General features: G+C 32.4%; 1 protein-coding gene across 1 annotated transcript in view; it reads left to right on the top strand.

The window, feature by feature from the left end:
* Window positions 1-22,710, top strand: part of Gtf2a1l (general transcription factor IIA subunit 1 like) — a 61,363-nt gene that overhangs the window by 12,251 nt on the left and 26,402 nt on the right. Inside the window, exons 5-7 of the mRNA XM_078027906.1 lie at window positions 3,407-3,462; window positions 5,732-5,816; window positions 7,004-7,587. Of these exons, the coding sequence (XP_077884032.1) occupies window positions 3,407-3,462; window positions 5,732-5,816; window positions 7,004-7,587 (725 nt within the window). The remainder of the gene's footprint in view (window positions 1-3,406; window positions 3,463-5,731; window positions 5,817-7,003; window positions 7,588-22,710) is intronic.

Below are 22,710 nucleotides of genomic sequence, written 5' to 3'. Positions count from 1 at the left end.
ATTGAATTATTGCTATATTTTAAAATTTATTCATTTTGAAATTAATATTTCTAAGCTGGGTGAGTTGGCACATGCCTATTATCTCAGCAACTTGGAAGGCTGAGGTAAGAGGATCATAAGTTTGAGTCCAGCATAGGAAATTTAACAAGACTCTGTCTCAAAATCAAATATAAAAAAGGACTGAGAATGTGGCTCAGTAGTAAAACACCCTTGGGTTCAATCCCCAGTAATAATAATAATATAAATGATAATAATAATTTCTAGAACATATATATGAAAAATCTGAAATTATGACATAGTTTGAGTGAAAACATTTAGTTAAAATTTACTTAGTTATTAAAATAATTCTGAATGTTAAAAAATATGTTTCAGGTATGTTTAATGGTGTGTACAACTTGTAAATGTATATAAATGGTACATATAACTTGTGAATTTAGTATTGAATTTAGTTAGGTAGGAACTGCATGAAACTTCATGATACAATTTAGTTCAGTGCTTTTATTCTGATGTCACAAAGAAACTTTGAAAGCTCTCTTATAACCCTGCTTGATTTCCTTAAAGATAGAGAATTATCCTGTAGGATTTATTACAAGGTATTTAAAAGAGGAGGATTGTTGCTATTTTTCCTCAAGAAACTCATTTAATTGCTTCAGACAGTGCGTTAACAGATTTTTGTTTCCTCTCAGGCTATGACTTAAGCTGTAGCTGTGTAAGCTTTGCTCACTTCAGCTAATTAAGACTAATGCCATTGTGTTCCTGCCACTCCGATTCTTTCTAATTTAGCTTTTCTGAAAGAATGCCTGTTAATAAGCAAAGCCATAGATGAACAGAGGATAAAAATAATTCTGTGGCTCATTAACCATCAATCTGCAGACTCAATTCTGTTGTCTGAACGTGGGAAGAATGGTTAGTTTGCTCTTCTGAGCTTTTTGTTGTATGTGAAGAAGCCTTTCTACCATCAGAATGGGGGAGTTTTCCTTATTGCAGTATGTGAAAAACAGGCAGGCCATAATCAGCATTACACTGATATATATGTAACTTTATAAACATGCTAAGAAATACTTTTTATTAAAGAAAAGGCAAAATGTTATTCTGATAATTACATTCAGCTAGGTGAACCTTGAGCATTTAAGGTTAATGGTTACATTGATAACTGAGATACTTCTATTGTGGTTATTATTTGGTCTTTATACATATACATACACATATACATATACATATATGGTAATGGTGATTGAACTCAGGGGCACTTTACCATTGAACCATATCCTAAGCCCTTTTTTAAAAAATATTTTATTTAGAGACAGGGCTCACTGAGTTGCTTAGGGCCTTGCTAAGTTACTGAGGCTAGCTTTGAACTAATGATCCTCCTGCCTCAGCCTCCTGAGCTGCTGGGATTATAGGTGTGAGCAACTGCTGGGCTTTATACATAATTTTTTAATGATAGATTACATTTACAACTAGTTGGACCACCTTTTGGATGCATTAGAAACAAAGCAATAGTCAGCATAGAAAATTGGCAGATAATAAAGGAAAGATGTATGAGATTGTGGCTTTAATGTAGGTTGCGTTGCAATTCTCCTAAGAATTTGTTCTTTTCCTTTTATAAATAGAATCTTAAAATTAAAATTATTGAGCCATATTAATTGTACAAATTAAGGGTTTCACTTTGGATAATTTATTCTATTTTTCTTATCAGTCATAGTGGTTTCATTACAAAGTATTTTGTTTGTTACTAAAGTGGTGTAGCTGTGCTTGCTAACATAGCTAAAGTACCATAAATAACTTTTAGTGAAATGAATTGAAACTTATTTGAATCTATAAAATTTAGAATGGATTTATGTCAAGTTACATATTTTTGATCAATACTATAGTTTCATAGAAATATGCCACTTAACAAAATTACTTTTTCTTCCCAATGGATAGTTGTATTTATATAGGTATGACTCTGTGTCTTCTAATCTGTTCCACTGGTCTTCATTTATGTTTTTTGTGCCAATACTGTGCTGTTTTTGTTTCTATAGCTCTGTAGTATAATTTAAAGTCTGGTATTGTGATGCCTTCTGCATCACTTTTCTAAGGATTGCTTTGACTATTCTGGGCCTCTTATTTTTCCAAATGTATGCCTTCCTTTTTCTATTTCACGACTTCTTTTTCTATTTCTATGAAGAATGTCATTGGAATTTTTATAGTAATTACATTAAGTTTGTAGAGTGATTTTAGTAGTATGGCCATTTTGACAATATTAATTCTGCCTATACAAGAACGTGGGATATCTTTCCATCTTCTGAGGTCTTCTTCACTTTCTTTCTTTAGTGTTCTGTAGTTTTCATTGTAGAGGTATTTCACCGTACTTGTTAGATTCATTCCCAAATATTTTATTTTATTGAGGCTATTGTTAAAGGAATAGCATTCCTGATTTGTCTTTGAGCTGATTTGTCATTGGTGTATAGGAATGCAACTGATTTATGGGTGTTAATTTTATAACCTGCTACTTTGCTGAATTTATTTATGAGTTCTAGAAGCTTTCTGATGAAGTTTTTTGGGTCTTCTAAATATAGAATCATGTCGTTGGCAAATAGGAATAGTTTTGAGTTCTTTTCCTATTCATATCCCTTTAATTTCTTTCCTTTGTCTAATTGTTCTGGCTAGGGTTTCCAGGACTATGTTCAATTAGGAGTGGTGAAAGGGGGCATACCTGTCTTGTTCTAGTTTTTAGAAGGAATGCTTCAATTTTTCTCATTTAGAATGATGTTGGCCTTGGGTTTAGCATTTGTAGCTTTTACAATGTTGAGTTATGTTCCTATTATCCCTAGTGTTTTTAGTATTTTGAGCATGAATGTGTGCTGAATTTTGTCAAATGCTTTTTCTGCATTTATTGAGATAATCATATGATTCTTAAGTCTGTTGATGTGATGAATTATATTTATTGATTTCCATATGTTGAACCAGCCTTGCATCCCTGGAATGAACCCACTTGATTTTGGTGCCCTATCTTTTAATATGTTTTTCTATGCAATTTGCCAGCATTTTATTAAGAATTTTTGCATCTATGTTCATCAGAGATATTGGTCTGAAGTTTTTTTCCTTATTGTATAAGTTGTAATGGAGACTTAGTGCTACAGTTACTTACTAAAGACAGTCTGCAGATGTTGTTATGGATTCCTAAAGTACAATATGCCTGATTATAAAGAAATATTTACCTTTGATATTTAAAGTAGTTTAGTTGTAAAGTCTATCTAAAGTTGCTGGAAAAGTATAATTAAATACTTCTGTTCTCATTTGGACTAGAAGTTTAGAATTCACTATGTTCTAACATTATAGAATATTTTTTAAAAAAATCTATTTAGCAATTAAATTAATAAATTCTAATGAATGTGTAATATTTATTTTGTTTTCTATGCAGCATCGTTAGTTATTCCTACTGGTAGAACTCTTCCAAGTTTTGCCACAGCAGAACTGGTATGTAGCTTATTTAAAATATTTTTTTTGTTTTTTTTGTTTTTTTTTTTTTTGGTACTGGGAGTTAAAATCAGGGGTGCTTTGCCACCAAGTTACCTTCCCAGCCCTTTTTATTTTTTATTTTGAGATAGTGTCTCGCTAAGATGCTGAAGCTGACCTTAAAGTGTGATCCTCCTACCTCAGCCTTCCAAGTAGCCAGGATTACAGACCTATGCCACAGCACCTGGCTAAAATTGAAAAGATATGCACTATTTTTAGTGAATGGTGGGATAATGTTGGGCATAGTTGTAATTCATGATCCTTTAGGGAAAAGATGTGGTAAGAAGTGGGACACATATCATAGAATAGTTTCCATATCATAGAAAAGCTCAGGAGATTCAGAATCAACATTTTCTTACTAGTTTTTCCTGTCTTCCAGTGCAGTTGTTAGCATCTGCTTAACAAGGTTAGGAAATTTCTACAGTTACATTGAATGGGGTTTTAATATACCATATAGTGTTATATGTTTGGTGGGCCTTAATGCAGATAATTTCGATCTGGTATTTTTTTCTGATTTTTTTTTTTACCTCCAGAGTTGAGTGACTTCATAGTTCTTCCTTTTATTTAAGTGGAATATTTTGGTCATTTCCTACTTTTATGAAATAGAGTTTCCTACCTCCCTAGGACTTGGAGATAGGAGATAAACATTATTACTTATTCATAGAAAATTGAGTAGTTTTTTAGGTGGGAAAGAATGACACATTTTCACTTTTACTTTTCTTCCATGGTACTAATAGCATATAATCCATTAACTATTTTTCATTTTATTCTAGTCCTTGAGCTACCTTTTAAGGTACAAGATTAAATGTGCCACTTATTTCCATTTCTTCATTAAGAACAAACAAAGACTACTCCTTAACTAGATTTTTGGAAAGAATGGCTCTGCTTTTGATAGAAAACCTTTGAAATATCTCTGCTTTTGAGATTAGTGGAAATATCTTTTTTTCCTTATTAAAGGAATAATATGCTTATATGAAGTAAAAACAAACAAATTTATAAAGTAAAATGTGAAAGAGCCCTGCAGTCTTATACCCCAAAGATAATGGTTTTAATTGTTTGATAAATATTCACTAGACTTATTTCATGTACATTACTTTTCAGGGCAAGAAGTAGGATTACATTTGTTACTGTTTTTGTAATTTCCTTCCTTCCATATGTACTGTGTTTCCTCTCTTTCCCTCCCTTCACTCCCTACCCTGATCTCCTTCCCTCCCTCTTCTTTTAGTAATATAGATGGACTCTTTTCAATGCCAGTAAACATAGATTGGACGTAGTGGATATACCATGGTTCAACTAACCAGCTTTTTGCTGATGGACCTTTAAATTCTTTTCATTTTTTAAAAAATGTATAGCATCCCATTGATTATAGTTGTGTTTATCTGTTGTTTAAGTGACAATTTGGTAGATTCCTAAAAGTAGGATTTCTGGGTCAAAGGTCATATTTTCAATTTTAGAATATATTGCTAAATTGTCTAAAGGGTTGTTCTAGTTTATACTCATATAAACTGTAGCCTAAGGCAACTAGTTTTTCCTCACATCCTCACCAACATAGGGTGCTACTTATCAATCTTTGGTGTGTGTGTGTGTGTGTGTGTGTGTGTGTGTGTGATATTAGGGATAGAATCCAGGGTCTTGCACATGCTAGGCAAGCACTCTACTAGCTGAGCCACATCCCTAGCCTACTTTATCAGTTTTTTAAAATTTTCAGATCGGATAGATAAAACATTTCTTTGTCTTGATTTTATTTGTAATTTTAAAACTCTAGGGTTTAATTATTCCAAAAATAAAATTATATACTATTATGAATTATGCATTATCATATCTATTTCAAAATACCATTCATGATCAACTTAGAGACTAAAGCACCCTTATAAATAGCTGTGGTTCTTATATTTGACACCTTAGGAGTCAATGGCCCAGGCAAAGCTAGGCATTGGGTAAGTTTTATGAGTTGGTGTTCATTCTATTCATTAAGACTTACTGACTTCATAAAGGAAGCTACTGAGGAGAGCTATAGAAAGGGGGAAAAACGTTACTGGCTTCATTGTTAATGACTACAAATTCAAAAGCCATTTTATTCAAAGATCTCAGACAGACCTAGTATTAAATGTATTGTCAAATTATTGTTCTATTGTCTGGAATCAGATTTTTTTCACTCCTTGTGATACCATGGGAAAAGGATATAAATAAAATATTTTTCTAACTTTCTAATACAAATTTCTTCTACTAGGGCACTTCAAACTCCAGTGCAAACTTTACTTTTCCTGGTTATCCTATTCATGTACCAGCAGGTGTGACACTACAGACTGCATCTGGTGAGAATATTTTCTAAGAATATTTTATTTTTAGTTAGCATTGGTGCTAACTCTGGATATTAAATCTCATATTGTTTAATGAACTATACCAGAAGTTAAAGGAACCTTCAATAAAACCTATTTTAAAAATGGTATTAAGTTGGGCTGGGGTTGTGGCTCAGCGGTAGAGTGCTTGCTTAGCATGTGCGAGGCCCTGGGTTCGAACCTCAGCACCACATAAAAATAAATAAAATAAAGGTATTGTGTTGGCTACAACTAAAAAATAAATATTAAAAAATGGTATTAAGTTGCAGTTATTGTTATTATAGACACCATCCACCACAAAGAACACTGTATGATACCTGTCCTATATCTAATTCACTCTGAATTCTCTTTTCCAACCTTGTGTAAGATGCTTTGTATCTATTTTCTCTAATTCAAGTCAATTATCAAATTTTAGCAAATTCAAACAAAAGGATTTATCTGTGTTCCTGGTAGCTCTAATCAAGGAAAACCAAAGATTAGGTTGATCAACCTTTGCCTCCTTTTGAATTGGAGATTGCATCCCCTAATAGAAAGAACATCCATAAGTTTGGAGGTTAACCAACCTTTGCATTTCAGTACTATCTTTTGATTTAAAAGAGTATCAGACTTATTCTTTGGGTGTTGTAAAATTTAAGTACAGTACCTAACTCAATGCTTAAAACCTATTCAGTTCCTCTCCTGTTTAGTTGTAGTTTAAAGGAAAGAGGAAGAAATTTGATAACTATTGAAATTATCAAACTCTTTTTTTGGATAATCTTTTCTTGTAATGGTATCTTAAGTGTATGAAATACATTGTACATAATTCTTTGTTAAAATTCCATTAGGCTGATAAGATTAATTTATCAAGCAATAGGAGAGGGTCTTGGATAAAATATTGGTGGCCTATGTGTGTCTCAGAGTGTGTCATATAAATCATAGTGGGAAAAAACTAGAGTTAAAGCAAAAGAAAATTTAAAAACTACAGTAATACATATTGCTTATAGAAAATACAAAAGAGTCTAAAGAATAAGAGAAATTTCTAGAGATAACCACTATTACCTTATTGATAGATTTCCTCCCAGCCTGTTAGGGGTGAGTTTTTTTTTTTTTAACAGGAAATTAGAATTTTAATTCTATTGCTAGAATTCTAATAATACTTAAAGTTTTGTTTTCTCCTTTTTAAGGTCACCTTTATAAAGTTAATGTACCAATTATGGTTACACAGACTTCTGGAAGAGCAAGTATTCTCCAGCATCCAGTTCAACAAGTTTTTCAACAGTTTGGGCATCCTTCAATGATACAGACCAGTGTTTCACAACTGAACCCTTGTTCCCTTCAAGCGACTAATAAATCACAAAGGATGGAAACTGTGCTACAGCAACCCACGATCCTACATTCTGGGCCAGTGGATAGGAAGCTCTTAAAAAATGCCACTAGTGATATACTTGTACCTCCTGGAAATGAGCATAAAATCATGCCTGAAGCTTTGTTGAGGCAGCAGGAAAACTCTCAGTACATCAGTCTTCCAGGTGTTGTATTTCCTCCACAGATTTTGCAGACAGATTCTAATGTGGATCCAGTGCTCAGTGTTTCAGCTAGCATGACTCAGAATCTTCATAGTGGGCCTCTCTCACTGGGCCCTCAGGTGTCTTTCCACCACATGACTGATGCACAGCTTCATGTTCTTAAAAAAAGAATGTATGGATGTGATTCTGTAAAACAACCTAGAAAAATAGAGGAACCCAGCAGCCTACCTGTTTCTGAGAAGGTATAGTTCTTTGTTCACCTTCTTGATATTAGGGAACTGATTGTGGCCAGTGATTAGAATTCCTGAAAAATTTTTAAAGGTATAATACTAATCAGAATTATAAATGTTTTGGTTTTTCCTTAGAAAATTATTTCGTTATTCTATTTTTTTATTGGTACTTTATAGTTGTACATAATGGTGGGATTCATTGTTACATATTTGTACATGTACCTAATATAACCATATTATTTGGCAAGAATCATTCCCCAGTGTTTCTCCTTTCATAAAATTATTTCTTTATAGTTTTAAGTATAACTATCAGTTCTTAAAATATTCATACTCAGCATTTCTTAACTTTTTGTTTCCATTGATGAATCAGAATACTTCTTTAAAGAGAATGCATTTATTTTGAGGTAATTCATTTTACCTCTCCCTTAGATTATGAGAAATGTTTTTATTTTGTTTAGAGATAAAATTTAAAAGACCCAGAAATCTATCCCAGTATTTAATGAATATTTTGAGGTTAATTCATTGCCAATGTACAAAAGTTATCTGATGTATTTCCTATTTTACCTAATTTTCTTGAACTTGCATGAAAGACTTCCCTACACAAGGAATTATCTTGCTAGTAATTTTGTTTCCCTCTGCCTGTTGAAATATTAGTTTTATTGAATTTCTTTTGGAATTCAGATCATTAAAAAGAAAGTTTCTAATTAATTTTACATATTAAAATTGATCTGAGTTATTTATTTCCAAGAAATTCATAGTGGTAAAAGAAAGATTCATGGAAAATTTTGGGTTGTAAAAATTAGAAACAACATTGCATTTCTGAAAATAAATGTGATCTCCCCAAGGGAATTTTTGCTAATTCCATTTATTATTTTAGTATCATGTGACTAAGTTATGCTCTAGCTAATGGTTTAGTCATCCTCTAGAACCACTGTATAAAGCTGTAGTAATGTACAGTTAAGTGTCATCTGAACTTTTTATTTTTAGAATATTTCATATTTCTTAGGGGAAAGATAGGGACTGTGAAGAGAGTGTGTCAAACTATTTTGGGAGTTTCAATAGACTGATAACTTTCAGAAAATATTTGACCCATTGTAGAATATTTCTGATGTTTGATGAAACCTGTACAGGATCTTTTAGCAGATTTTTAGTTTTCATATAAAGTATTGAAATAAATGTGTTTTTTTTAGTATTTTTAATGACATTTTTAACATAAAATATGAAATTTGGAGATGAATTTTAGCTAAACTAATAATTATAAAACATTTGATTTTGAGGTAAAAATGACTGTAAATTTAAAATATATATGTTTTCATCATTTAGTACTTTTGGAGGCATTTTTTTTTCTGGTATTCTGTGTGAATTTTGCAGATTTTTGGTGTGATGAGTCAAGGACATATTCTACTTTTAGGCATTAGATATCATCATGTACTTTTTTGATAGAGGAAAATAGATTAGTTACTATGTATTAATCAAGAATTATTTAGGGAATACTGGTGCATTGAAGGCACAAAAAATTCAAATTCCAGATTCACTTCTATAAGCACTATGTAAAGTTAATCTCTGAAATTCAGTCATAGTCTGTAAACTAGGCATAATACCAACTTCATAAATTTTAGAGTTTTCAAAACTGTTGTATATAGAAGACGTAAAGCTTCTGATATAGAAAGCTTCAGATTAGTGTTAGTATGCTTTATGGTTACATATTGGATAGCTTTTCATATCACTTGTCTATTAGTTTTAAAATAGGTCTGTATGTAAAACACAAAATCCAAATATACAAGAGTATGTACCTTGTAAAATGCTTCCTTATTTATTTATTGTAGAATACCTTTAAATATTTAGCAATATGGGAAATTTATGCTGATCTAATTTTGAAAAAATTTATAAGTAGTTTTATTTTTTTCTAAGCAGCTTAGAGCAAGTTGTAATTAGCAGTACTTGTTTACTTGTCCTGTGTTGTAGACTCCCAGCTATCTTAAGAAACTATGCAATCTTATTATTTCTTACTGTTTCATAAAATATATTCCTGACAAATTTTGATTCAGCTTCCTATAAGTTCTGTTCTGTTTTTCATCTGTATGAATTTGACCATTCTAGGTACCTTATAAATGGAATCATATAATGTTCTTTTGTGACTGGCTTTCTCAGTATAATGTTTTCATGGTTCATCATGTTGACAGTACCAGGGTTTCATTCCATTTTAAGACTGAATCGTGATTTTGATAATTTTTAAAAATTAATTAATTAATTTAAATTAATTATATATGACAGCAGAATGCATTTTGATTCATTGTACACAATTGCAGCACAACTTTTCATTTCTCTGGTTGTACACAGTGTAGCGTCACACCATATGTACAGTCATATATGTACCTAGGGTAGTGATGTCCATCTCATTCCATCACCTTTCCTGCCCCCATGCCTCATCTCTGCCCCTCCCTCCCCTTTCCCCATCAAAGCTCCTCCATTTTTCCCATGTCCCCTTCACTATGGATCATCATCCATTTATAAGAGAGAACATTTGGCTTTTGGTTTTTTGGGATTGGCTTACTTCGCTTAGCGTGATAAAACTTGTAGTGTTGGGTAGATGATAAATAAAAAAGGTTCTGAAGAAAAAAAACTTGTAAATATTTCTGGAGTCTGTTCCCTCTTCTGCATCCCAGCTGACATTGCCCTAAATGTCTCTTATGTGGAATAAGTTTCCTAATGAATTTATCAGCCTTTTAGCCTCTGCTGTTTCTCATTCCATTCCAGGAAGATAAAGGCCTAAGTTTCAGGGATCAGAATTGTTTTGAATATCTACTCTTGTGATGTGGGCAAGTACTAAAAAAGTGACTCAAAAAGTATATTTTATGTAAAATAATGTTTCTCCTTTAAAATTGTGGTGATGGGAGGATGTGTTAGGATAGCATGAAGTGCTCAACAGCACACTGCGGCTGCATGGTGAGTGCTCAGTCCCTGTTAGCTATTATTGGTCTTCCTTATGTCTTTCAAAGCCATGAGAGATCTGTCCAGAGTGCAGCCTGACTGTGTCCTTTGCTTACTTAACACATCACTGCCCATCATGTATAGGATACAGTTCAGGCTCCTTAATATGGCAGTTAAGGACCACCTCCATGTTCTCTCTCTGCCAATTTCTTATTTACTTTTCCTTTCATGCCTAGTACTTTGAAACACCAAATGGAAGTGATTCTGTTTCCTAGCTCTGTTCTTTTTTTGTGTGTGTGTATAATACTGGGGATTAAAAATTTTTTTGTATTTGTCAAAATACGTTAAGGTGTATTTCCTGCCAAATGAGAGTGGAATGGTGTGGGATGTTGTTTACATGGTCAGATAATATATAATCATCATTGTCACTATATTATGATAGATAGCTGAATTAAATCACCTGTCATGATTACAGAACACTGAATTCAACATAATTTAGGTTAAAAATGGGTAAAAATTATTATACCTTATTTTTCTTTTGTTTTGTATTTATTCCGACCTTATGTGTATAAAGTTTTGCAGTCCTTACTAGCCACTGGAAAAATATGGCTTTTTAATTAGAAGAAAGCGTAAATGGAAAAGTTGGAAGCTGGATTAGGTAAATGAAGCTTTATTTTAAGGAATCCTATTTATTTGATTATTGTAATAACCAGACACGGAAGCAACAAATAATTAAAGATACTTTGGTGAAACTGAGAATCTTGAACATTACTAAGCTGGTTTGTTTTAGAGCAGAGAAAGAGAATAGAAGCAGTCAGATTACATCATTTGCATTAGAACTGTAGACTTTTTTTTTTTTAAATTTTACATTTGGCTAGAATTCATAGAAGAATCAGCAGTAACTTTTCTTTAACATTCAACAGGATAAAAATACCAGTGCTGCTTAGGGCAGCTAGCATTTGATTTTCATTATATTTGCATGTTGACATCATTAAAGAATTCGTTTACTGAGAACCCCTTTTTTTGTGGGGGGGAAGTTGGAACCTGACATCATTACAATAATAAAAAGGGATTTTTGCTTTGCAAAATTTGATATTCTGTACACTAATGGAGCACCTGAGATGCTTGGCAAGACATAGTTTTGTAGCTTTAGTAAAGCAAGCATTGTTGTCTATTTTGGCACATGGCATTCATTAGTGCTAAGATATAGCCAGTAATTCTAAAAAAAAAAAAAAATCTTGTCTGCTGACATAAAACTCTAGTACTTTAGAAACAAGGTTTTGAATTATTGTCTTTTCCAATACATTTTTAAATGTGTGCAAAATGTTAAATTTTTCTTCATAAAGATTTTTTTCCTGATATTTCAAAGGACAATGCTTAAAGCCCTGACTTAATCCTTGGGGAGATGTTTACTATTTTTGAGAGGGAACAAAAGACTCCTTATATAGTTTTACCTGGAGGAGTTTATTGATGATCAGTGTGGGGGATGTTTGGCTATATGAAAGATGTAAATCTTCCTATTCATGGTCCTGCAGCATCCATTATTGATGATGTTATAAAACTATTCACTATTTGGGTCAAATTACAACCTCAAAGGACACTGGATTCATATAATCATATGTGTAGTCTGAACTTTGCAGTGCATGTTGGAAGTGCTTCTGAAGAAAGAAATTGAGAATGACAAAATTATTTTTCAGTTACTGAAATTAAATTCAGATTTGTACTCTTACTTTCCCAGGGTAAAGAGAACCTCATTAATTTGAGAAAAATAAGATGATGTTATGTGAATTCAATTGAAAGAGTTCTGGAATCTTTAATATTCCTCAGTAAGCTTATACTCATCTGGCACAGTACCAAGGGAGCTCTGAGTCATTTTGCAACAAAAGATTTCATGATTTAAAGTTTTCAGTACTTGATGCTATTAAAATGAAAAGCCAATTTCAACATGTGGTTTAGGCTTAGGACTAACCTTATAATAATTTTCTTCTAAAAAGCAGATTTTTGAAGTATTGGCAAAAAGTCAGATTTTTTGACATACAGTATATGATAAAATTTGCATTTTTGAGTTTTGTCAGTTTTAGGTGTATGAATTTTGACAAATATATGCAGTTATATAAAACTACCTCAGCTGAGATAAGAAAACATTTCCATCACCTCAAAGAGTTCCCTCATGTTCCTTTATAGTCAATACCCTCCTACCTATTCCTAGTCCCTGGTAGTCACTCTTTTGGTAGAGCTTTACCTTTTTCAGAATGTCCAACAGTTGAAGGTATGTAATATGTAGTTTTAGTATAATGCACTTGAGATTCATATATGTTGTTGAATGTATCAGTATATTCCATTATATGAATGTACCATAGTTTATTTACCAGTTGCATATTTGGGTTGTTTCCAGTTTTTGGCATCTGTGAATGAAGTTCCTGAAAAAAAAAATATATATATATATATAGTGTGTGTGTGTGTATGTATGTGTACATTCCTTTTGAGTAAATACTGAGGAGTGGGACTGCTAGGTCATATAATAATTTGTAACAAACTGTCAAACTCATTTCCTAAGTGGCTATATATCTAACACCAGTGTTTGGGTGGAATTTTGCATTTCTGCCAGCAATGTGGGAGGGTTATAATTGCTTTAGGTTCTTGCCATTGAACACAGTCTTTTGGAGAGAAGTTTGGGATTTTGATCAAGTCCAATTAAACTTTTCTTTTGAATTCTGCTTCATGTATATGTAACTGAAAGTTGCAAAGATTTCAAGATTTTTGTCTTTCCCACCTTTTTTTTTTTTTTTTTTTTTTTTTTACAGTGCTGGGGGATCTATCCCAGGGCTTTGCACATACTAGGCAAGCAGGCACTCTACCACTGACTATGCTATACCCCCAGCATAGTCATGTTTTCTTCTCAAATTTTGTAGCTACATGACACATGCCAATAATGTCAGTGGCTCAGAAGGCAGAGGCAGGAGGATCATCAGTTCAAAGTCAGCCTCAGCAACTAGGCAAGGTCCTAGGTAACTCAGTGAGACCCTGTCTCTAAATTAAACACACACACACACACACACACACACATATTTTTTTTGGAGAAGATAATGCTAAGTGAAGTTAGGCAATCCGCAAAAAACAAATACTGAGTGTTTTCTCTGATATAAGGAGGCTGATTCATCGTGGGGTAGGGAGGGGGAGCATGGGAGGAATAGACAAACTCTAGATAGGACAGAGGGGTGGGAGGGGAAAGGAGGGGGCAGAGGGTTAGCAAGGATGGTGGAATGTGATGGACATCATTATCCAAAGTACATGTATGAAGACACAAATTGGTGTCAACATACTTATATACAACCAGAGATATGAAAAATTGTGTGTATATGTGTAATAAGAATTGTAATCCATTCCATTGTCATTTATTTTAAAAAATCAATTAAAAAAATAAAAAATTCTTTATCAAAAAAAGGGTTTTATTCTTTTTGATGCTAGTATAAATAGAATTGTTTTTTAAATTTCCTTTTTAGGTTTTCAGAGTACATAGATAAGCAACTGATTTTTGTGTATTTTCTTTATAACCTAATTCATTTATTCTGTTTCTTCTTCTTTTGTGAAATCTTTAGGGTTTTCTACATATAAAAGTATTTCTTTTATTTGTTTTTCTTATTGTCTTAGATAGTGTTTCTGATACTGTGCTGAGTAGAAGTGGTGAAAGCAGGCATTTTTGCTTTTTTCCTCATCTTTCAAGCTTTTTTTTTTTTAAGTCAATTATTACCTGTAGTTTTCTTGTAATGTTTTTGTCAGGTTTTGATATCCACATGATGCTGGCCTTATAAAAGGAGTTTGGAGATATTCCTTTCTTTTCAATTTTTGATAGAGTTTGGGGAGTATTGGTTTTAATTCTTGAAATATTTGGTACAGTCCTTTAGTGAAGCCCTCTTGTTTTGGAGATTTTTTAAAAATTACTAATTGAATATCTTTAATAGTTAATGGGCCTCTTCAACCTTGGTAGGTTGTGTGTTTCTAGAAATTTGTCCATTTCATCTAAGTTTTCAAATTTTGGGGAATACAAGTGCTCATAGTAGTCTCTCAAAGTGTTTCTCTCTCTCTCTCTCTCTCTCTCTCTCTCTCTCTCTCTCTCTCTCTCTCTCTGTTTCTTTTATCTCTGTAAGATTGGTAGTGGTGGTCCCTATTTTGTAATGATTTTAAATGTTTGAGTGGTCTTTAGTCTAGCTGTAAAGATTTGTCTATGTCTTGATCTTTTTGAAGAACTAACTCATAGTTTTTGTTGATTTTCTATTTTGTTTCTCTCTAATAATTCTTTCTTTCTTCTTCTGGTTTTGAGTTTGATTTATTCTTTTTATCCCTAGTTTCTTAGAGTGTAAAGTTGGGTTGCTAATTTGAGATTCATTTTTTTTATATTTTCAAAAATTTTATTGGTGCATTGTAATAGTGGGATTGATTGTGACATGCATTAAACATAATCCCTACTACCTCCCTTTCCCCTTTGCTACTCCTTCTCTTGGGTCCTCTTCCTTTACTTGTCAGTTTTGAGATTGGTCTTTTGAAATGTAAGCATTTATAGTAAATTTCCCTCTTAGCACTGCTTACCATCCCATAAATTTTGGTATATGTGTTTTCATTTTCATTTGCCTCAAACTATTTTATAAATTTCCCTTGTGATTTCTTCTTTGACCTACTGTTTTTTTAATATATATATATTTCATAATTTGTGGATTTTCCATTTTTATTACATCATTTTCTAGTTATTAATTTTTACTATTATTTATTAAAAATCTATTTGTATAATTTTTATTACTATATTAAATATAATTCTAATATTTCCATTTTAGTTTTATCCCATTTGATGAGAAAAGATGCTTAGCATAAGTTTAACTTAAAACATTTTTTAAAGACTTGTTTAATATCCTAGCATATTTAATCTTGGAGGATATTATTTATATACTTCAGAAAAATTTGTATTCTGCTATGCATGGTGGTATATGCCTGTATTCCCAGTGACTTGGGAGATGGAGGTAGGAGGATTGCAAGTTTGAGGCCAGCCTCAGCAATTTAGCAAGGCAATTTAGTGAGACTCTGTCTCAAAAACCAAAAAGTACTGGGGATGTGGCTCAATGACACTCCCAGGTTCAATCCCCATTATTTAAAAAAAAAAAAAAGAAAAAAATTTGTATTCTGACTTTGTTGCATAAAAAGTTATTTATATGTCCATTAAGTCCTATTGATTGATGTTGTTAAATTCTTTATTTTCTTATTGATCTTTTTTGTGATTCATCTGTTCATTATTTTAAGTAGGGTATTGAAATCTCCTAGTATTATAGAACTATTTCTGCTTTTAATTCTTTGAATGTTGGATATATTTATCTGCTCTCATGTTTGGTGAACTTGTGTTTATTAATTGTTACATCTTTCTGGTAAACTGATTCTTTTATCACTGTGTATTTTTTTTTTTGTAATAGTTTTTGACTTAAAGTCTGTTTTGTCTGATAGTAACATAGCCCCACAATTCTCTTTGGGTTATTGTTTGCATGGACTTCATTTTTACATCCTTTCACTTTCAACATATGCATGTCCTTAGATCTAAAGTGAGTTCTTGTAGACAGAATATAATTGGATCCTGCTTTTTGTCCATTCTTCCGGCCCATGTCTTTTGATTGGGGAATGCTGTAATTTAGATATGGGTTGTCCCCTAGAGGTTCATGTACTAGGGGCTTGGTCTCCAATGTGGAGGTGCTGAAATAGTATAACCTTTAAGGAATTGGGCCATCTACTTTGAGTTCCTCTCCAGAGTTGAGTAGATGCTGACTGCAAGTTCTTGAACCTCGAGAACTGTGAACAAATAAACCTCTTTCTTTAAAAAGTACTAAGCCCTAGGTATTAGAGCAACACAAAATAGACTAATACGGGGAGTTTACTCAGTTTACATTTTAAATAATTGGAAAATTGCCATTTTGTTATTTATTTTCTTCATGTCTGAACTTTTTTGTCCCTCATTATCTTCTATATTGTTTTCTTCTGTGTTTTATTGATAATTTTATAATGATATATTTTGATTTCTTTCTCATTTCCTTTATGAACATTCTATAGTTATTTTCTTTGATTACTAGAGATATTACATATAATATCTTAACATTATAATTATTTTTATCTGATATCAATTTAAGATTAATCACACACAAGGGGTTGGGGTTGTAGCTCAGTGGTAGAGCGCTTGCCTAGCACGTGCGAGGCACTGAGTTTGATCCTCAGCACCACATAAAAATAAATAAAATAAAGGTATTGTGTCCAACTATAACTAAAAAAAAATTAAAAAAGAACACACACACAAAAGTTTATTCCTTTACTGTTCTACTGTCTCCTACTGTTTTCACAGATTGTGTATTTATATTATATACCCCTAATAATAGACATAATTTTATGCTTTTGTTTTTTAATTCCTAGAGAAGAATAAAATAATAACCAACTAAATTGTGATAATACTAGTTTATGTATTTTTCCATGTAATTTTCCTTTCCTGAAGAATTCTTTATTTTGTGTCACCAGAGTTATTATCTAACATCCTTTAAATTTAAAAGACTCCTTTTAATGTGTCTTACAGGGAAGGTCTCATTGTAATTAATTCCTTCAGCTTTTATCTGGGAATGTTCTAATTTCTCCCTCATTTAAAATGGCAAGGCAGATTTTATTAAAGGTGGGTCATGGCAATAGGTATATGGACCGTTGTAATAGGGTTTTATAGTAGGGGAGAGAGATTCAACTCAACTCCTTTTCTCATTTTAAGCCCTTTAATTATATCATCCTACTGCCTTCTGATCTTCATTGTTATGCTGAAAAATGTGCTAAAACTCTTTTTAAGGGTCCTTAGTATGTGGAAAAATTGATTTCTCTTGCTGCTTGAAATGAAAGTGTTTTTTAAATTTCAATTTCTAATTGTTACTATTATATAGATGTATAGTTTTTGTCATCTTGATAGGTTTTAGTTGCTATTTTGTACATACATTGGAATTATTTTATATAGACAATTATTTTTTTCTTGTTAATAGGAATAGTTTTTATTCCTTCCCAGTCAGTAATTCCCCCACTGACTTATTGTATCAAGATATTCAGTGCAAAATTAAATAAGAATGGTGAGAGCAGATATCTTATTCTTAAAGGGAGAGCATTCAATCTTTCATTATCAAGTATTGTGTTGGCTGTAAAATTTTTTTGTAGATGACTTTAACCTAAGTTTGCTGAGAGTTTTTATCATGAACTGTTGAATTTTTAAAATGTTTTTGCCACATCCATTGAAACCAAATGTTTCCCTTCATTCATCATTTGATATGGTAAAGCATATTGATTGATTATCAGATGTTCAACTTTGAAATGTACTCCCCAAATTATTTCCTTTAGTCAGGTTGTGTTATCCTTTTAATATATTGCTAGATTCAATTTGCTAAAATTTTATTGAGGATTTTTGCCTCTCTGTTCATAAAGAATATTGATCTTTATTTTTTTCTTTGTACTACTACATCAGGTTAATAGTACTAGTTTCATAAAATAAGTTGAAAAATATCTGTACCTCTTCTGTTTTCTGCAAGAGTTTATAGTCATCTGGATCCAGACTTTTTCTTTGTGGAAAAGAATTTTAACTCTGAATTAAATTTTTGAAATGTCTATTTAGGTCATCAGCTTTTTTTTTCTCTTTTAACTTAGTTCCTTAAACTTTGGTAGTTTTTAAAGGAATTTATCCACTTTATTTAAGTCATAAAATTTATTATAAGAAAGTTCATAATATTTCCTTATCATTTTAATATTTTAGGACCTATGGTAACATCTTTTCTGTAATTTCTAATTTTTAATTCTCTCTCATGCTGACTCACTTGTTTGCACAAGATTTTTCAATTTCTTTTTCAAAGAATGAACATTTGGTATTGTTGATTTTCTCTATTTTTTATGTTCTTTGTTTCTCTATTTTTATTTCCTTTGGTTTGCATTGAATTTAACTTGGTCTTATTTTTGTAGTTTCTTACATGGAATATTAAAACATTGATTTAAAACCTCCTTCTCTTTTCCTTCCTCCCCTTCTTCTTCCTTCCCCTCCTCTTCTCTTTCTCCTTCTTTGTCTTATCATTCTTTGTTAAACTTCTCCTTCCTTCTTTTCCACTCAGGGTCCCTTTATCATTGAGCTACATTCCTACCCACAACCTCTTTTTTGCTGAGGCTGGCCTTGAACTTTTGATGTTCTTGTCTCAGTTTTCCAAATTGCCAGTATTATAGGCAAGTACCACCACCTTGGATCTGGACTTTCTTCTTTTATAATCATTTAATACTATGCTTTTACCTGTAGATATAGTTTACATCTCACAAGTTTTTGTTTTATTTTAATTTAAATTCAAATAAATTAAGTTCTAATTCCCCTTGTGATTTACTCTTTGACCCATACATGTTTGGGATTATTATTTTAAATTTTTTAATATTTGTTGTTTTCTAGGTATCTTTCTGTTATTTATTTCTAGATTAATTTCTTTGTCAGGACATACATTGTATGTTTTAAATTTGTCAAGGTTTGTTATATGGCTCAGAATGTGGTCTGTCTTTGAGAACATTCTGTGTGCTCTTGAAAAGAAGCAATTTTTGGATGGAATAGTCTATACATGTCAATTGGGTCATGTGTATTGATTCCATTGTCTTCTATGTCTTTACTGAATTTCTGTTTACTTTTAATTTCTGAGATAGGAATTTTGATTTCTCTAAAGATAATGTGGATTTATCTATATTTTTCAACTTCTAATAATGGTTGTGTGTGTTTGTGTGCATGTACACGTACACTCTGGGGATTGAACTTTTAGGGCCTTAGTGCTAAAAGTGTGTTGTACCACTGAGCTACATCCCCAGCCCAAGCAATTTTAGATTCATGGAGTTTTGAGGTTATATATATTGACAGGTATGTAAATATTTAAGATTAATGTTTTCTTCTTGAATTGAATCCTTTATCATTATATAATCGTTCTTATTTATCTCTGATAATAATCCTTGTTCTGAAGTTCACTTTTTTCTGATATTAATGTAAAGATTTTAGTTTTATTTTAATTAGTGTTTACATCATACATATTTTTTCTATTCATAGCCACTCCTCCCAGTTTCAAATTTAAAATGATCCAAATGGTTGGGTCTTGCTAACTTAATGCAGTCTGATAATTTCTGTTTTCTAATTGGTATGTTTTAACCATTTCTATTTAATATAGCTATTAAGCTACTTTGCAGTTGTTTTCTGTGTGTTCTTTCACTTTCTTTTTTCTTGTGTGTTTTGATTATTTCCTTGGCTATGTCACATCTGATGATTCCTTCAGATGAAATTTTTGCTCTATTATGTTTTTATTTTTAGAATTTTTATTTGACTCTTAAAGATTCTCTTGCTGAAATTCTCCAGATTTGTTCAGATATGTTACTCATATTTTTTCATGATAGTCTGATGATTCTTACATCTCTGGGTCTGATTCTCTTGATTGCTTTTCTGTTTGATGGTTGGTTTCCATTGCTTTTTTGTTTCTTATTTTTTATTAAATGTCAGACATCTTGTTTAGAAAATGAGAGGCTACTTAAAAAAAGTTAAATAATATTTATACTTAGAAGTGAGTATTACTATTCTCACAGAGAGATATATCTGTATGTTCTGTTTTTCAAGGGCTGGTTATCCTTGAAAATCGGATTTCTTGAATGCCCTGTGACCTCAGGATGGATTCTTTGATGGATTAAAGGAAAAATGTGATATTATAGTTTATTTAGCTTTTTATTTTTTTAATGTTATCAATCTCTTTATTTTCATGATGCTTTAGGAGTGCCCAGGTTTAAATTCATTATTTCAGTATGATATACTACTTACAAAGACTTTCCTAAATTTTGTGGTTTTTTTTTTGACAATGCCCCATTTATTGTTTTTTTTATTAGTTGTTCAAAACATTACAATGATCTTGACATATCATACATTTGATTCAAATGGGGTACATAATCTTATTTTTCCAAGAGTACAGATTGCAGGATCACATTGGTTATACAGCCACATTTATACATAGGGCCATACTAGTGTCTGTTGTATTGTGCTGCCCTTTTTATCCCCCCTCTCCTCCCCTCCCCTCCATCACCTCTTTCTACCCAATCTACTGTGACACGTTTCTCTAGCTTTTTTTTTTTTTACCATTTTTTATTGGTTGTTCAAAACATTACAAAGCTCTTGACATATCATATTTAATACATTAGATTCAAGTGGGTTATGAACTCCCATTTTTACCCCAATTACAGATTGCAGAATCACATCGGTTACACATCCACATTTTTACATGATGTCATATTAGTGCCTGTTGTATTCTGCTACCTTTCCTATTCTCTATTATCCCCCCTCCCCTCCCCTCCCATCTTCTCTCTCTACCCCATCTACTACAATTCATTTCTCTCCTTATTTTTTTCCCCATTCCCCTCACAACCTCTTATATGTAATTTTGTGTAACAATGAGGGTCTCCTTCCATTTCCATGCAATTTCCCCTTTCTCTCCCTTTCCCTCCCACCTCATATCTCTGTTTAATGTTAGTCTTTTCCTCCTGCTCTTCCTCCCTGCTTTGTTTTTAGTTGCTCTCATTATATCAAAGAAGACATTTGGCATTTGCTTTTTAGGGATTGGCTAGCTTCACTTAGCATAATCTGGTCTAATGCCATCCATTTCCCTGCAAATTCCATGATTTTGTCATTTTTTAGTGCTGTGTAATACTCCATTGTGTATAATTGCCACATTATTTTTTTTATCCATTCATCTATTGAAGGACATCTGGGTTGGTTCCACAGTCTAGCTATTGTGAATTGTGCTGCTATGAACATGGATGTGGCAGTATCCCTGTAGTATGCTCTTTTAAGGTCTTCAGGGAACAGTCTGAGAATGGCAATAGCTGGGTTAAATGGTGGTTCTATTTCCAGCTTTCCCAGGAATCTCCATACTGCTTTCCAAATTGGCCGCACCAATTTGCAGTCCCACCAGCAATGTACAAGTGTACCCTTTTCCCCACATCCTCGCCAGCACTTGTTGTTGTTTGACTTCATAATGGCTGCCAATCTTACTGGAGTGGGATGGTATCTTAGGGTGGTTTTGATTTGCATTTCTCTGACTGTTAGAGATGGTGAGCATTTTTTCATGTACTTGTTGATTGATTGTATGTCCTCCTCTGAGAAGTGTCTGTTCAGGTCCTTGGCCCATTTGTTGATCGGGTTATTATCTTATTGTTTAATTTTTTGAGTTCTTTGTATACTCTGGATATTAGGGCTCTATCTGAAGTGTGAGGAGTAAAAATTTTGCTCCCAGGATGTAGGCTCCCTATTTACCTCTCTTATTGTTTCTCTTGCTGAGAAAAAACTTTTTAGTTTGAGTAAGTCCCATTTATTGATTCTAGTTATTAACTCTTGTGCTATGGGTGTCCTATTAAGGAATTTGGAGCCTGACCCCACAATATGTAGATCGGAGCCAACTTTTTCTTCTATCAGGCGCAGAGTCTCTGATTTGATATTAAGCTCTTTGATCCATTTTGAGTTAACTTTTGTGCATGGCGAGAGAAAGGGATTCAGTTTCATTTTGTTGCATATGGATTTCCAGTTTTCCCAGCACCATTTGTTAAAGATATTATCCTTCCTCCATTGCATGCTTTTAGCCCCTTTATCAAATATAAGAAAGTTGTAATTTTGTGGATCGGTCTCTGTGTCCTCTATTCTGTACCATTGGTCCACCACCTGTTTTGGTACCAGTACCATGCTGTTTTTGTTACTTTTGCTCTGTAGTATAGTTTGAAATCTGGTATCGCTATACCGCCTAACTCACACTTCCTGGTTAGAATTGCTTTTGCTATTTTGGGTCTTTTGTTTTTCCATATGAATTTCATAATTGCTTTATCTATATCTACAAGAAATGCCCTTGGGATTTTGATTGGCATTGCATTAAACCTATAGAGAACTTTGGGTAATATGGCCATTTTGATGATGTTAGTTCTTCCTATCCATGAACAGGGTATACTTTTCCATCTTCTAAGGTCTTCTTCTATTTCTCTCTTTAGGGTTCTGTAGTTTTCATTGTATAAATCTTTCACCTCTTTTGTTAGGTTGATTCCCAAGTATTTTATTTTTTTTTGAGGATATTGTGAGTGAGGTGGTTGTCCTCATTTCCATTTCAGACGATTTGTCACTGATAT

Source organism: Ictidomys tridecemlineatus, chromosome 12 (assembly GCF_052094955.1).
Source record: "Ictidomys tridecemlineatus isolate mIctTri1 chromosome 12, mIctTri1.hap1, whole genome shotgun sequence".
Classification (NCBI taxonomy): domain Eukaryota; kingdom Metazoa; phylum Chordata; class Mammalia; order Rodentia; family Sciuridae; genus Ictidomys; species Ictidomys tridecemlineatus.
This window is presented reverse-complemented; position numbering and strand designations above follow the sequence as displayed.